This window comes from Colias philodice, chromosome 10 (assembly GCF_061535455.1).
Source record: "Colias philodice isolate Cphi_HAF_F1 chromosome 10, ilColPhil1 Martin Lab GWU primary, whole genome shotgun sequence".
Lineage (NCBI taxonomy): Eukaryota > Metazoa > Arthropoda > Insecta > Lepidoptera > Pieridae > Colias > Colias philodice.
The window spans coordinates 1,927,284-1,941,045 of NC_143095.1; the positions used below are offsets into that span (position 1 = coordinate 1,927,284).

Here is a 13,762-nt window from a genome sequence, read left to right on the forward strand (position 1 = left end):
AGCCTAAATGGACTCGATTAGATACATTGTGGTCAACCTATCTATAGGTAAAATATAGGTACTTAGTAATATTTTGGGCAAAGGTGGCAACTCCATACTCATGTAATATTTTGCAGATGCAGCTTATTATCAATCGATTCCATCGATACGCATATGATGTATCATGTCATTATGTGAATATGCAAGGGTTTTCTAAAGTAAACGCTTTCATGAAAACCACATAAAGGAACTCCATCATACCTCCATAAATAGCACGAAAACGTTAAGTTTTGCGTGGGTCGTCATATGATGCGGAAAAGAAAAATCACATACAAAAGCCAAAAAGGACGAAGTTAAAAACTAGGGGAGAGATCAAAGCAATGGTGTCGAATGCCAAATGATGATATTTCTGCTGACTGTTAAGCGATCGGATTATATTATGATGTTCAGTAAGTTGTCATTGGACTTTTTGTTTGTAAATAATGATTTGATCTGATCCTAATTGAGAGTTTGTATGTAAAACAATTTGCTTCAGATACTGCTTCAATTAGTTTATAAATAAAGTTAATTTGAAATGTTTTTATTATATAGATATAAACAAAGATATAGAAAAGATATACTCCAATGTAACGTAACTTTTTTGTGAAAAGACGCACAGAAGGGCAATAATACCTATGTTTGTTTCGTTACATAATAATTTTAAATTACTTCACTATATATACTACTACTACTGAACTTCTAGTAGTATTTAGTTGTGTAAAGGTCAATAATCTTGTAGCATAACGTTGCAAGCTATTTAATAGAATATGATATATAATTCCTATAACATATAATGTAGGCGTGAATTTATATATGATAATGCTCTTATCATGATAGGGAACCCTTTCAGCATATGAATCACCATTTCTAAGAAGGTTCACCCACACTGGCGCCCACTTTCATATTACACTTGCGTACTATAGAAAAAAAACAGTTTCAAAAACAATTACTTATTCATATTTTTAGTGGCGACATGTTGCATAGATAGAATAAGATAAGAGCCGATGGTTATGTCGAATTCCTAAACTACTACGTCGACTAAAACCCCACTGTGTTCCATCGAGCCGGGGCCGAAGGTATTGGTTGAATTCCTCCGCGACAAATTCATACCTACAATAACAGTACCTATCAATTGCATATGCTTTTCATAATTCACGTAATAAGAGCACTGACGCATAAACGCAACCAAATGTATATTTAAGTTGATATGCTTTGCAGTCATCTAGAAAATGGTTTGATTTCTTCGAGCATAAAACGTAAGCAGGTCAAGGTATCATATTCACTCCTGGAGTAACCTTGACCGAAGGCACCTGTGGATTGTAAAGGAAAATAAAATTGAAGAATCAAGGATTACAGATTTGGTAAGTAGATAAGGCATTTCGATTGAACTTTTCCGCTTGGCTATGTTTTCTATAAAGATTAAGTATATACATATTTTATTTATATATTTAAACCTTTATATTTAATGATTCTTTTAAGGGTTCTGTTATACACAATAGACGTATCAAAAAATCTAACGCAACTCAACTGCTGCGTAAAAACTACTTGGTTACGAGCTTTTTGTTGATTGAAAAAAAAAACATTTATCGTCGTATTATATTAGCGTGTTAGTTTTGGCTACTGTGATAAAAACTAAGGTGATAAATAAAGAAGTTGATTTAATCGTGTGTATTTTGATTATTTTGATTTTATTTTTGGTTTGGCTCCTCTAGCTTACATATTATAGATTTGATTTGTTTTTTTTCCTACTTATGACCAATTAAGTAGATAATAGATATATAATAATAAATATAATATTTCAGGACAAGTGTATTTTAAATTACACCGATAAATCTGGTCTCGCATTATGGCGCATGACCAGACCTTTAAAATAAATTCAACAATCCTTATACATAATATAGGTAGTAGAGAAGATCAGTTTCAGTGTTCCTCGTAAATACCCTCGTTTCCCTATAAAGCCTTGCGTAACCTCAATTCACAAAACAGTTCTAGAAGCAAGCTCTACAATCCCGAATTTATCAGATTTAAAAACTCCATAGTTCTAATTTGAACTTGCTTTTTTACTTGTTCGTTTAGTACCATTGTTAGTACCTAGTAAGTTATTTACTTAGCTGTTCATGTGAGTTTATAATGTGTAAGATTTGCCCACACTCTAATAATAATTTATGTTATATTCGAGATTAAATTATGTGATTCATATATAAGTGGTATAGCACTACAGCTGTCAATATTTATGATAATTAACAGAGCTTGCATTAACAAATATAGAATTTCGAATATTATTACAAGATATTACATAGTTTCGTGCGAGCTTAGCAACCAATAGCTTTTCTTGAAGACGATTATAAATTAGAAATTTTCCTCGAATTTGTAAATAATACTACACACAAATTCTTAATACTACAGTTTCTATGGCTCAGATTTTGATCGTATCGAATTTATTTTCTTTGAAATAACAAGACGAATTAACAATACTATATTTGAACATCTTATTCAAACTTTATGAGTCCAATTAATATATTTTAACGAAGATAAATTTCACAGATTTTCCTCTGAATATAATTCGTTAGAACCATTTATTTTGATTATGGATGATTTCAATATAGACTCGAATATCTTCTTGTTCTATTTTATTTTTATTTGAACTTTGCTAAATTCTGAATAGTCAAAATCAACTCTGTTATTAGGATTGACTAGACTTCAACCTCAATAATATTATAATAAAGATAAAATACTTTCATTCCTTGTAAATATGTAAGTTTAATTAATCTTCTTTTCACAAAAGCCTAAAGCATATCTTCCCTTAACATGACATCTTATATATAAAAATGAATCGCAAAATATGTATCTTATGCAAAGCTATTGTTTGGAATTTATCATTATTATGAGAATATATCCCATAAATCAGCTGTTGATTGTCTAACGTTTAATTGAATACTTTTCGTTCGATACTTTTGACAACAGATTCCATCCATCGCAGAAAACGATTAGATTAAATTAATCGACCAGAAACTTCTTTCATTTAAAGTTTTATAAGTATTAAATTTAAACATAGAATGACAACAAATTAACCTTAGAAATTAACCTATTAATATTCTAAAAGGTTTACCGACTTTCAGATTCTTCAGGACTTCGGAATTGAAGAGATGAGAAAATATCAAGATAAAATTACGTCATGCATTTAAGAAGAATGAAAGTTCAGATTCTGTTCCTTGTTGGTCTTTTGACACTTAAAGATAGTTTGGCAGGAGGAGTGGAAGACACTGACACGTACTTAAGCCGCTTTTTGGCAGACTTGTGGCTTGAAGGCGCCGACGTGGTTAAAATTATCTGGCGGGATTGCTCTAAAAAGGTATTTAATGTGTTAACTCGAACTCACGAACTTTAAAGTTAAATGTATAAATTATTAATTACTTTCGTAGCACACACTATACAAGACTGACGACTGCAGTAATTTATTTATTGACGGTTGTGCAAAACAACCGTAAATTTTTCTAAATATTTAGATTTATAAGAGCAGAACGTGTAGATAAAAGAAAAGAAATCTTCGAATGTTTATTAACAGTGTAATTCATATTATAATATCGAAATCCAGTGCTATATTCCAGCTTACTAGCCACTCAACGAGCCGGTCAAAACTATACAGCTATTAAACATTAAGCAAGCGTCCGTCCATCTTGTGAAGGCCTTAATCTCTTCCGGATCTCCATAATCTGCTTTAACGTGCGCTATTGTTACTATGTACTATAGGCTATACTGCTCTTTAATAGGCGGGTCCATACAGAGCGAGCAGCTTCGCGAAGCATTTTCCGAGACTTGGTCTATGTGGACGTGCCTTAGCGGCAACTAAACTTCACGCGCTTTCTTCGGCCGAGCTTTGCTTTTTTGCTTTGCGAGGCTGGTCGCTCTGTGTGGATCCGCCTTATATATGTATAAGCATTATACTCCTGCTTAGGACGTCTTCCTGAATTGACAATATATTTTCAAGATCCGCTTCAAATGTATGTTGTAGTAGATGGAACAAATTTAACAGAACGTGATCTTTTTCATTTATCTTGTCTTCACTTCCTAAGTTTTCAAGAAGATTGAATAGATAGATTTAAATTTTGTAATTAAACAAATTAATACACAAGTATTTATCATGCTTCTTAGTAAGAACGTGTGCAGATAAAACAAGAAAGAGTACATAAATTATTATAAGGAAATATTTCACTCTATACTATTCCCAAATTGGGCTTTTAATAGCCATAAAATTAGGGTAATTTTTATACCACAGTAAAATTGAATAGGTAGGTACAATCCTTATTATAATACTTCTATTGTCACAACTTTTCACTCAGTTAGGGTTCATACGCACTATGCGGGTAGCAGCAAAATTATGTACGTAATATTCATTTCTATGCGCACTGCGATGCGGCTACCCGCAGACCGCTCCGGTCGCTCGGAGAGCTGCGGCCCGAGTGACGACTGACGGCCAGCCGGACGGTTGCTATACACACTGTGCGGTTCAGTCTGCGGCTGCCCGCCATTGAGTGAGTGTGTGCTCGTGGTTGCAAAATGCTTGCTCTCATCTCGTGTTTACAAATAAGGATGCACCCAGTACTTCTTTCTTTGCTTTTCTTCTGTACGTAACGTGTGTAAATGTAGTAAATAGCTGCAACTTCTTCCATTTCCATCTTTGAAATGGATTGACATGACCGCAAATAGCAACGGTTCTTCAAACGCACATTGCGGTTGTGAATGCGGCTGCCCGCGATCCGGCTGGCCGCATTCGCAACCGCATCCTGCGGTCAGACGGACGGCTACCCGCAATGCAGCTACCCGCATTGTGCGTATGAACCCGACAAAGCAAAAGTTTTTAAAAATGTTTCCCTGAATGGCACTTAAAAATTGTGGCATTTATTAGGCGATGTACTACTGAAAATTGTATAATGACAAAAGTTATACTATACATATTATAATGTAGAGAAATACATATATATACAGTTTATTTATTATAGACCGTCTATTTGAATTGATGAAAACTATGATAATCGCCATAATTAGAATGCATGTTGCAACATATTTACAATAGGTAATATGTATAAATAAATTAATTAGAATTAAATTACTTGTTTAATATTCATAATAAATAATGATATTGTGTCCACTACGTCATATTTTGTCTTAGTATTTTGTTGCTGACTCTTCGTACCTTCTTATTATTTTAGCTTATTAAAGTGAAACTTTTATTACATCGTCTCAAACTTTTTGGTCTGTGTAGCGCATGTCGCGTGTATCGCGGATGCCGAGTAGGTATACCTAATCGGCAGCCGACCGACACGCGACATGCGCTACACAAAGCAGTGTTCGGAACCGTTCGAACAGTTTCACTTTACCGTGGTTTCATAAAACCACACAACATTTTTTTATATAAATTACATTGGCTAAGTATCAATTGTTTTGCTGGCTCTGCTTTTAAGAAACAACACTCATTAATTCTGTCATAAATACTTATAAAATCGTTATTTTATGATGTCATCTAGGTTATTGAAAAACTAGATTTTTTCAATCAATGAGTGTCTCCGTAATCATTTAATTTTTTAATAATAATTTAATTATATTCCTGAAAAAGTGAATTAATTATTACCCGTTATAACCGAATAATTTTATAATAATACTAAAATTACTGAAACTTAGAGTTATTAACTAAAACTAAGACTAAATCTATTAAATTTCTTCGTTTAATCTCGTAAGAAAATGTTACCTCTATAAAGTTAAGGAACGCCAGGTAAAATAAAAGACAGGGGACAAAAAAGGTCTGACAGAAAAATTTAATAAAACCCTTGTATAAAAATCTACGTTAAATCGTAAAACAATAAGAAACAAAAATATCAATTGCGATTTATTCCCTTTACATTTTAGCATAACAATGAATATGAAAAACTGATAAATATATACAGATTTTTATAGGTTTCTAGAGAATTGATATAAAGAATTCCATTTGACAAACAGATACTGAAAAGGTTTCATGTAAAATTACATTTGAATATACCGTCTATATTATATAAAAGTTATTACTTCTTTATCTACATACAAAAGGTTAAAAAGTTAATTAAATAGGTACCTACTTATTGACCATTAAGAAAAAGGATCATACACTCACAAAGTGATTATAGTGAGAGAAATTCTTTGGAGAAACATTAATCCTTGGTTAATCTACTATAGGACATGACACTTCCATTTAAGATTGGTGTAGTTACATTTTAGGCTATTTAGATACATTTTGCTTGCTCATTGAAATTGAAAAACTCGCCACTGTATTACCTATAGACTGTATACTTCTAAAAAAATTTGTATTAATTATAAATTATTAAGGAGCATTATTTTATATTTTACACATTAGTAAATCCTCAGAGCAATTCCTCTGAGAGTAAATCACACCTTTATACATTAGTAAACCTTGTTTACTTTTCACACCTGTTATGAAATAATTGTCTTTAACTTTTACACATTTTTGTTCATTTCATCATTTATTCAGACTCCACTTAACATAATATCTATATATTTTTGATCTTTTACTTTCTTCCATGAAGCTTACGTCAGTTGTTTATCTATTTACCGCTTACCTCTAACCTTCATCACTTACTCAAGATCTTGTGCATCAGTTTCTTTATAAAATTTTAACTACCTTACTTAACTTTAGAATATAATAGTAACATATTTTTATAGAGTTAAATTTTCAGCTTGCTGACGTCAAAGATTCTATCGAGACGATGGATTATTATCCAAAATTCACAAGATGTATGAAAAGAAAGACTTTAAGGGCTCTAGACAAATCTCTGAGTCTCGATGTGGTACCAATTGCTGATGGTGTGAACTTGGTGAAATTTGAAATGGTGGACCGCTCTGGTAATGTGATTCATGAAAATAATTCAAGGTTTGTAAATTATATTATACGTGCGTTATTGATAGAATACTTTAAAATGTAGAGTTATTTTCTTGTTTGGATTTATTTTATTGTATCAACTTATTAAAATACGATTTTCTTACTTGTTGGTGATAATGTTGAATCCTATATCTATAGTTTAGTTTCTGGTAAAATAATTTTCATTAGTACATCAAATTATAGTCTGACTTACTTATAATTTGTGGTACATGCTATTAAACTGTAGTAAGTTGTAACTTTGTTATTAAAAATATTATGTATGGAATAGCTATTTTTAGTAAGGAAAATTACTATTTTCTTATTCAATCAAAGTCAAACCTACACAAGCATTCAACAAATATTATAATATTTATGTATAAACAAACTTATAAGGCTATTCTATTATATTATTTTCTTTACTATGTATAAATGCTTTTAAAATATTATTAGTTCAAAAAAACTCTATTTATAGCAACTCCCTTGAAGCGTTTTATCCAATGCAGATTCACAAAAGTAAAACGCGGTTAATAAATTTCATTCGTGGGCGAGTGAATGACCTCAGGATTATTTGTCAACGTCGCGTAAAACGTTCAAACGGGGCTTCGTATTAAATTGCGCAAACTCGCTCCACTTTCAGCAATATCGCAGTGGTTTTGTGAGCTAAGCAAATAAGTAGTAAAACATTACTGTAGCGAGTAAATAGAACAATTGTTTTAATATTCACATAATTATTCATAATAATATGAGAAAAATGCAGTTGTAAAATTTTGTCCCTAATTTCACATGAAAAAACCTTGACAAAAGGAACCTGTCTCACCACAAAAAACTTTAGACAGTGTTTATCTTTAAGCGCAGGTTCTCTTTAATCTAGTTTTGTCGTATTTCACATAGAAAACTATTAAAGTGACAGATCCCTGGTTAAAAGTTAGACTGTGTTTAATTTTTTTTTGTGGTAATACCATAGTTGTTTAATTCTCTCACGTAATTATTATGTTAAAGAGGTTATCAGTTGTGATAAAGTTGAGCAAGGAGATAAATTAGATTTAAGGCTATTTTTGTCGCGAGAACAAAACTTTGAGAGTCTACAAAAAGGGTGGAAATTAGTACGTCGAACGGGTGTCGCAAGCTAAAATTACTTTTCATAAGAACAGTCGGGTATCTAGTTTCTTGCCAATTCTTCTCAATAGAAGTGATATTGAAAATAAGTGTCAGTTTAATAAAACAAAAACGATATTCATAAGCACATCTATAATTTGTAACACAAAATGTTTATCTTTTTAGTTATATGAGGAAAGTAACAATATTTTTGCAGTCTCAATCCCGAGATTATCCTTGAGCATTGAAAGAAATACTCGGGAATATTTACTTTCAAACAACTATTATTTTCTATGAACTTCGTCAATATTTTTAATTGTAATTCAATCTTCGACATACTATTGCCAGCATATCCTTAAAGAAATGAAAATGCATCTGCCTGAATGCACTCTCAAGTTCTTTTCAGTATAAATTCTTCTTTTACGGTTTAATAAAGGAAAATTATATTTAACTATTGATGCATGAACATCACATACATTACCTATAAATTATTTTCATTCAAAAATAACAAGAACGAGACAAACAGTAACATGCATGAATGCTTACACAAACAATTTCATATCATTATAAAAGAGCAAGCGAGTGAAGACATTGTTACATACTAGATATTTACTGTCATATCATCCGCATTTTATATTTCAGCTTCTCTATTTTTGCCTCACCAAGTGGCCATATTTACTCATAGTAAATATACAACAAAAATAAGCAAATTAATATTGTCAGAATGCATTAATCGATTAATGACAGTCACAAAATACAATGTAGAATAGAATAAATTCGTAAAAATTATACTAATAATTGTATTGTATTATGATAATAATATATTGTACAAATTATATTGCATGAGAAATGTATTCCTTACTACATTTAGCCGAATGGGCATGGAACGCTGCTGACTCAGCTAACTCTAAAAATACATATTTTTATAAAAAAAAAATACTTAATAATGTTTGAACTATTTATGTAGGTACTTTTTTGTAAAGAATAAATAGTATGGAATGAGAAAATAATTATTGTTATGTCAAGTATTAAAATTAATGATTTTTTTTTCAGCACGTGGTCGGAAAAAGATTTGAATGAAACCGATTGGCGGACTTTGGCATTGCAACGCATCGCCAAAGTGCTACGAACTCATGTTGTCAAGTTTGATTTGGATGAATTTAAAACGATGGAAGGAGGTATTTATAAAATAATTAATTATATCCGTAGCCTATAGGCATAATTCAAACATCATAATATTATATTAGGTATAATCTTATTATAAACTTTCATTGTATTAGTTAAAAATTGTTTCATAGAAGTATTATTTTTATTTTATTTATTTATTACACTTTATTGTAATACTATCATTAAATAATAAGAAACAATAAAAATAAAATATGGTACTAGAAAGATGTAGTACAATTGGCGGCCTTATCACTAAGCAGTGATCTCTGCCAGGCAACCCAGCAGCAAAAAAGTTGTTATTATGTTTAAGTTATATAATTATATATGTACATACAATCAAACAAAAAATACTTAATCCATATAGATTTTGGATAACGTTGAAATTTGTAATTTACCATTTGAGCGTTTTCGCTTAGTTCGTAAAACTAAATTATACAATTATTTTATACCAATACTTCATAATAGTTGTTGTTTCAATAAATACGTAGGTGCTGAATCAGCACCTACGTATTTATTGAAACAACTTAGGGTTGTTGAGGATTCCTCTTCCGCTTCCTCATAATGAGGAAGTTCCGCAATATTTTGGGTTCCTCTACCGTTACCGCATCCTCAAAAATGAAAATAAAAAAATCCTCTTCCGCTATCGCTTCCTCAAAATTTAGAGGAAATTTATGAGGATGCTGATCCGATCGGGCTGCGAATTTACAAAGCCTATTTAAACTATGTATTTGAGTTACGAGTCGGTCTCTACTAACGAACAAGAGTAGAGTCTTACCGCCATATTTATATCTGCGCCTAACACTTATCTCTAAACATAATAATATAACATTTTCTCTCATACTCAGAAGAAACATATTTTACCAAATAATATTTGTCAAAAGTGATTTTAAATTAAAAAACAAACAAGTTGTTTATGCTTACATAATAATATCTAAGTACCAGTTAGTTTTTTTTTTGTGGAAATCGCCTAATGTCGCTTCTGGCACTGATATAGATTAGGTTTTTTCTGTGGGTTTTTTCGAGTAATATGCATAAACAAAAGCTCATCTGAGTCCGGCTCGTGACTCAAATAGTATAGTACTTACAGGCTTCGTAAATTCGCGATTGGGCGAGCTAACCTCCCCTAACCTTAAACATCAATATGTAGAGACAGGAGAATGGCTTTTGTTTTAATTTTTAATTTTAAAAGATTTTGTTTTTTAATTTTGATTATAATTTTCCTATCATCCTCATCCTCATCCGCTTCCTCTTCCGCTTCCTCATCCGCATCCTCTTCCTCAAAAAAATATCCTCTTCCTCATCCGCATCCTCTAAATTTGTGTGTGAAAATTCCTCTTCCTCCTCCTCTTCCTCATAATCACTTCCTCAACAACCCAAGTGCTGATTCTTGTTATTCTATAAATAAACAACCTATATAGCTAGTATAATATACGTTAATGGTTCTTAAAACTACATGAAATGGAAATTACAACATTATTTGAGATCGTTTTATGAACAAAGTTTATATTAACACATCGTTACTAACCTATCCCACTTTATGACAATATGTAGATAAGTACTTATATCCTTAACAAAATTTTATCAAATAGATCATAAATGTAAGTAACTTTAAATTGTGATATATCATATAATGCTAATAAGAATTTGAATAGATATTATAATGATTATATTACGCTGTGTCGCGCGGCTTCACCCGGGGTCAAACCCGTGGGCAAATGCAAGTTTTTCGATACCTTTTTATGTTAGTCTAATACATAAGCTACATAACTACCCAGTGTTATCACAATCTGTTCAGTGGTTTTCGCGTGAAAGAGTATAACCATATATTTTTACAAACTTAAGCGTTTATAATATAAATTTATATATTTCTAGTAGAACAGCGAGGGCGTCGACGTCACCACATGATGACGATGATGATGTTCGGTATCGTCTCCATTGGCATGGTTCTTATTCCAATGGGATTCCAGTTTCTGGCTGTACTTGGTGGAAAGGCTTTGCTGCTCGCGAAAATGGCACTCATTCTTGCATCAATTCAAGGACTTAAAAAGGTAATTATTATTTAGTTTTGTGTTTAGAAATAAAAACTCACCTTCTAGACTATTCTGTAAAAAGTTTAACAAATAATATTTCGCTGTAGTTTTACTTGCTTATGCGTCCAATCAATTTCCATAAAATCAATGTTTGCTCATAAACTAAAAACTATGAAAAGGACTATGTATAAATATCAATTCTTAATAAGCGAAATAATCTCGTAGCAAGCATACAAAAATGTGAAGGCCTTCACAAACTACGACGAATTTCGTAGCGCCTCACAGATTTCCTTTATATATTATTATGTCAATTTTCCAATATTTAATAGGTAGATATTATGTCATTAAGTATTTATGTCAATTTTCCAATATTTAATAGATCCCTTAGGAGACAAATCCATGAAAAATTTCAAAGATTTCTCTTATAACATTATATTGTAGTGTATTAACTGCCCATAAAGTTATCTACGTAGTAATTTAATTCGTTAAAAGTCAGTAAAGCAATAGTCAGTCGTTAATATCTTAAACGTATTACGAAAATAACGCAACCCTATTAAAATCAAGCACATTACGTGACATTACGTAGGTACTAATAGGTATTAAAATGTCAGAGCGAATTTAATTCCGCCCCGTCACCCGCGCATTTACTAATTCAATAATCAACGTGTTGATTTTACCTCACAAATCAAACATACGTACTAACAGATTAACGTTCACATTTTCTTTTAGGTAGACACTTTGTATCAAGGGTTTCATGCCAGGGGAAAGGTAATAAATAACATACCTATACAGCTTTGCTAATCTTATACTAACTAGACTTCTACATGTTACACTTATTTACTAATTTATATATGTTTTATTAATTAAAAATTTGTTAATCCAATTATTTAACCACACATTATTTAGCTATGCGCTATGCAGCACATTACTAAAACAGCAAAGATAACCGGTTAATAGATGTTTTGTTCCAGATTGCTTCAAGTCCGTTGAATTATGGCTTCTACCACAATTACTATCCTTACGACCATCTGGACAAAAGGAGTAACGATGGTGCGTTACTCCCTGGAACTTCCCCGATAGCAAAACAACAATGGCCTATAAAAACTTATAAAAATAACAGACCTACTATTCATAGAGGAGAGATTTATGACAAACAAACGAACAATGGACTATGGAACCCAATATCAGCGAATAGCAAAGAAAATTATGTATCCCGTCAATTTCCAAACAATGATTTATATTCCTCCTCTTCTCTTCAAGATATAACATCAAGACCTGGGGAAGTACAAGCTGATTATTCCCTCGAATTACCTTACAACGGACTGAATTTTCAAAGTCCCAATACTGTCGTTTCAACTTGATGTGTTCGTTGCGCTTTTTCAGGCACTATTCAATGTTATATCCAGTATATTTTCCTACATTGGCCAAGTATTGTATCCGAATAGGCAAATAGTGTATAATGTATATGGATAGAATAAATAATATCAATTAAAAACTGTTTATTACTGCCCTAGAAGGTTTGACAATGTATAGTGTGAGTTACCATTAAATAGGGGTTCGCTGTAGGAGACCGGTAGACATTAAGCACTTTAAGACTCGGTAAGCTACAGAATTTTTATTGCCATAATAAATACTAATGGAGATATCATTAACACATGTGTTTAATGTACTTTCACAGCGACACTTTCGTAAACAGGACAATAAGTAAATAGTATAAAATGTATTTTATTTATATCCATGACTAACGTGTGCATTATGTTGATTATAATAATTGTCAAGGACTTCATCTTTAATATAAAAATAATTATTTATGCCAAGACATAACATATTGCAATACACGACAGCACGTAATAACGCTAAATTAAAGACATAATAAATAAGAATAAAACACTCAATATAAGTAATGAAGACTTCAATCTTCATCAATCTATCCAAGTTGAATATAATTAAATTAATTACGTGCTCATATAATAATACTATTATTCATAATATACTAATAATTACCTCTCGAAGATCCTCAATTTTCTGGAACAAGTAACTAATGCCGTAATTTGCTCATAATCGGTAGAAGTGTACTTATTTATTATAGCCTGATTAATTCCCCAGCTTTGAGATCTCTATAACAGACTGCTTTCAACGCAAATCAGGAGTCGAGCATCAGTAATCCATCATCATCTGAAGGACATTAAAAATAATTATACCGATTTACAAGTAACTTAAATATAATTGACGAATTGTGGGTGGATAATCTTATATATAAAATTCTCGTGTCACAATGTTAGTCTGCATACTCCTCCGAAACGGGTGGACCGATTCTCATGAAATTTTCTGTGCATATCGGGTAAGTCTGAGAATCGGCCAACATCTATTTTTCATATGTACCACGGGCGAAGCCGGGGCGGACCGCTAGTAAGTACCTATAATTCTGCGTAAAACGTCGTGAAATACGCGAAAAGTGTTTATTATTATATTCCCAACAGATACAATTTGATATGAATTTGGTAAAAGCTCTAGGGAGATTGGAACCTTCTCATATGGTGACGTC

At 31.7% G+C, this 13,762-nt stretch overlaps 1 protein-coding gene across 1 annotated transcript; it reads left to right on the top strand.

The window, feature by feature from the left end:
* Positions 1-230: 230 nt before the first annotated feature.
* Positions 231-12,771, top strand: Osi23 (DUF1676 domain-containing protein Osi23). Its single transcript, XM_089699584.1, has 7 exons — positions 231-428; positions 1,237-1,379; positions 3,138-3,370; positions 6,744-6,937; positions 9,074-9,198; positions 11,060-11,235; positions 12,189-12,771. Exons 3-7 carry the CDS (start codon positions 3,194-3,196, stop codon positions 12,576-12,578), a joined length of 1,062 nt encoding a protein of 353 aa, XP_089555710.1. The 5' UTR covers positions 231-428; positions 1,237-1,379; positions 3,138-3,193; the 3' UTR covers positions 12,579-12,771.
* The last annotated feature ends 991 nt before the right edge of the window (positions 12,772-13,762 follow it).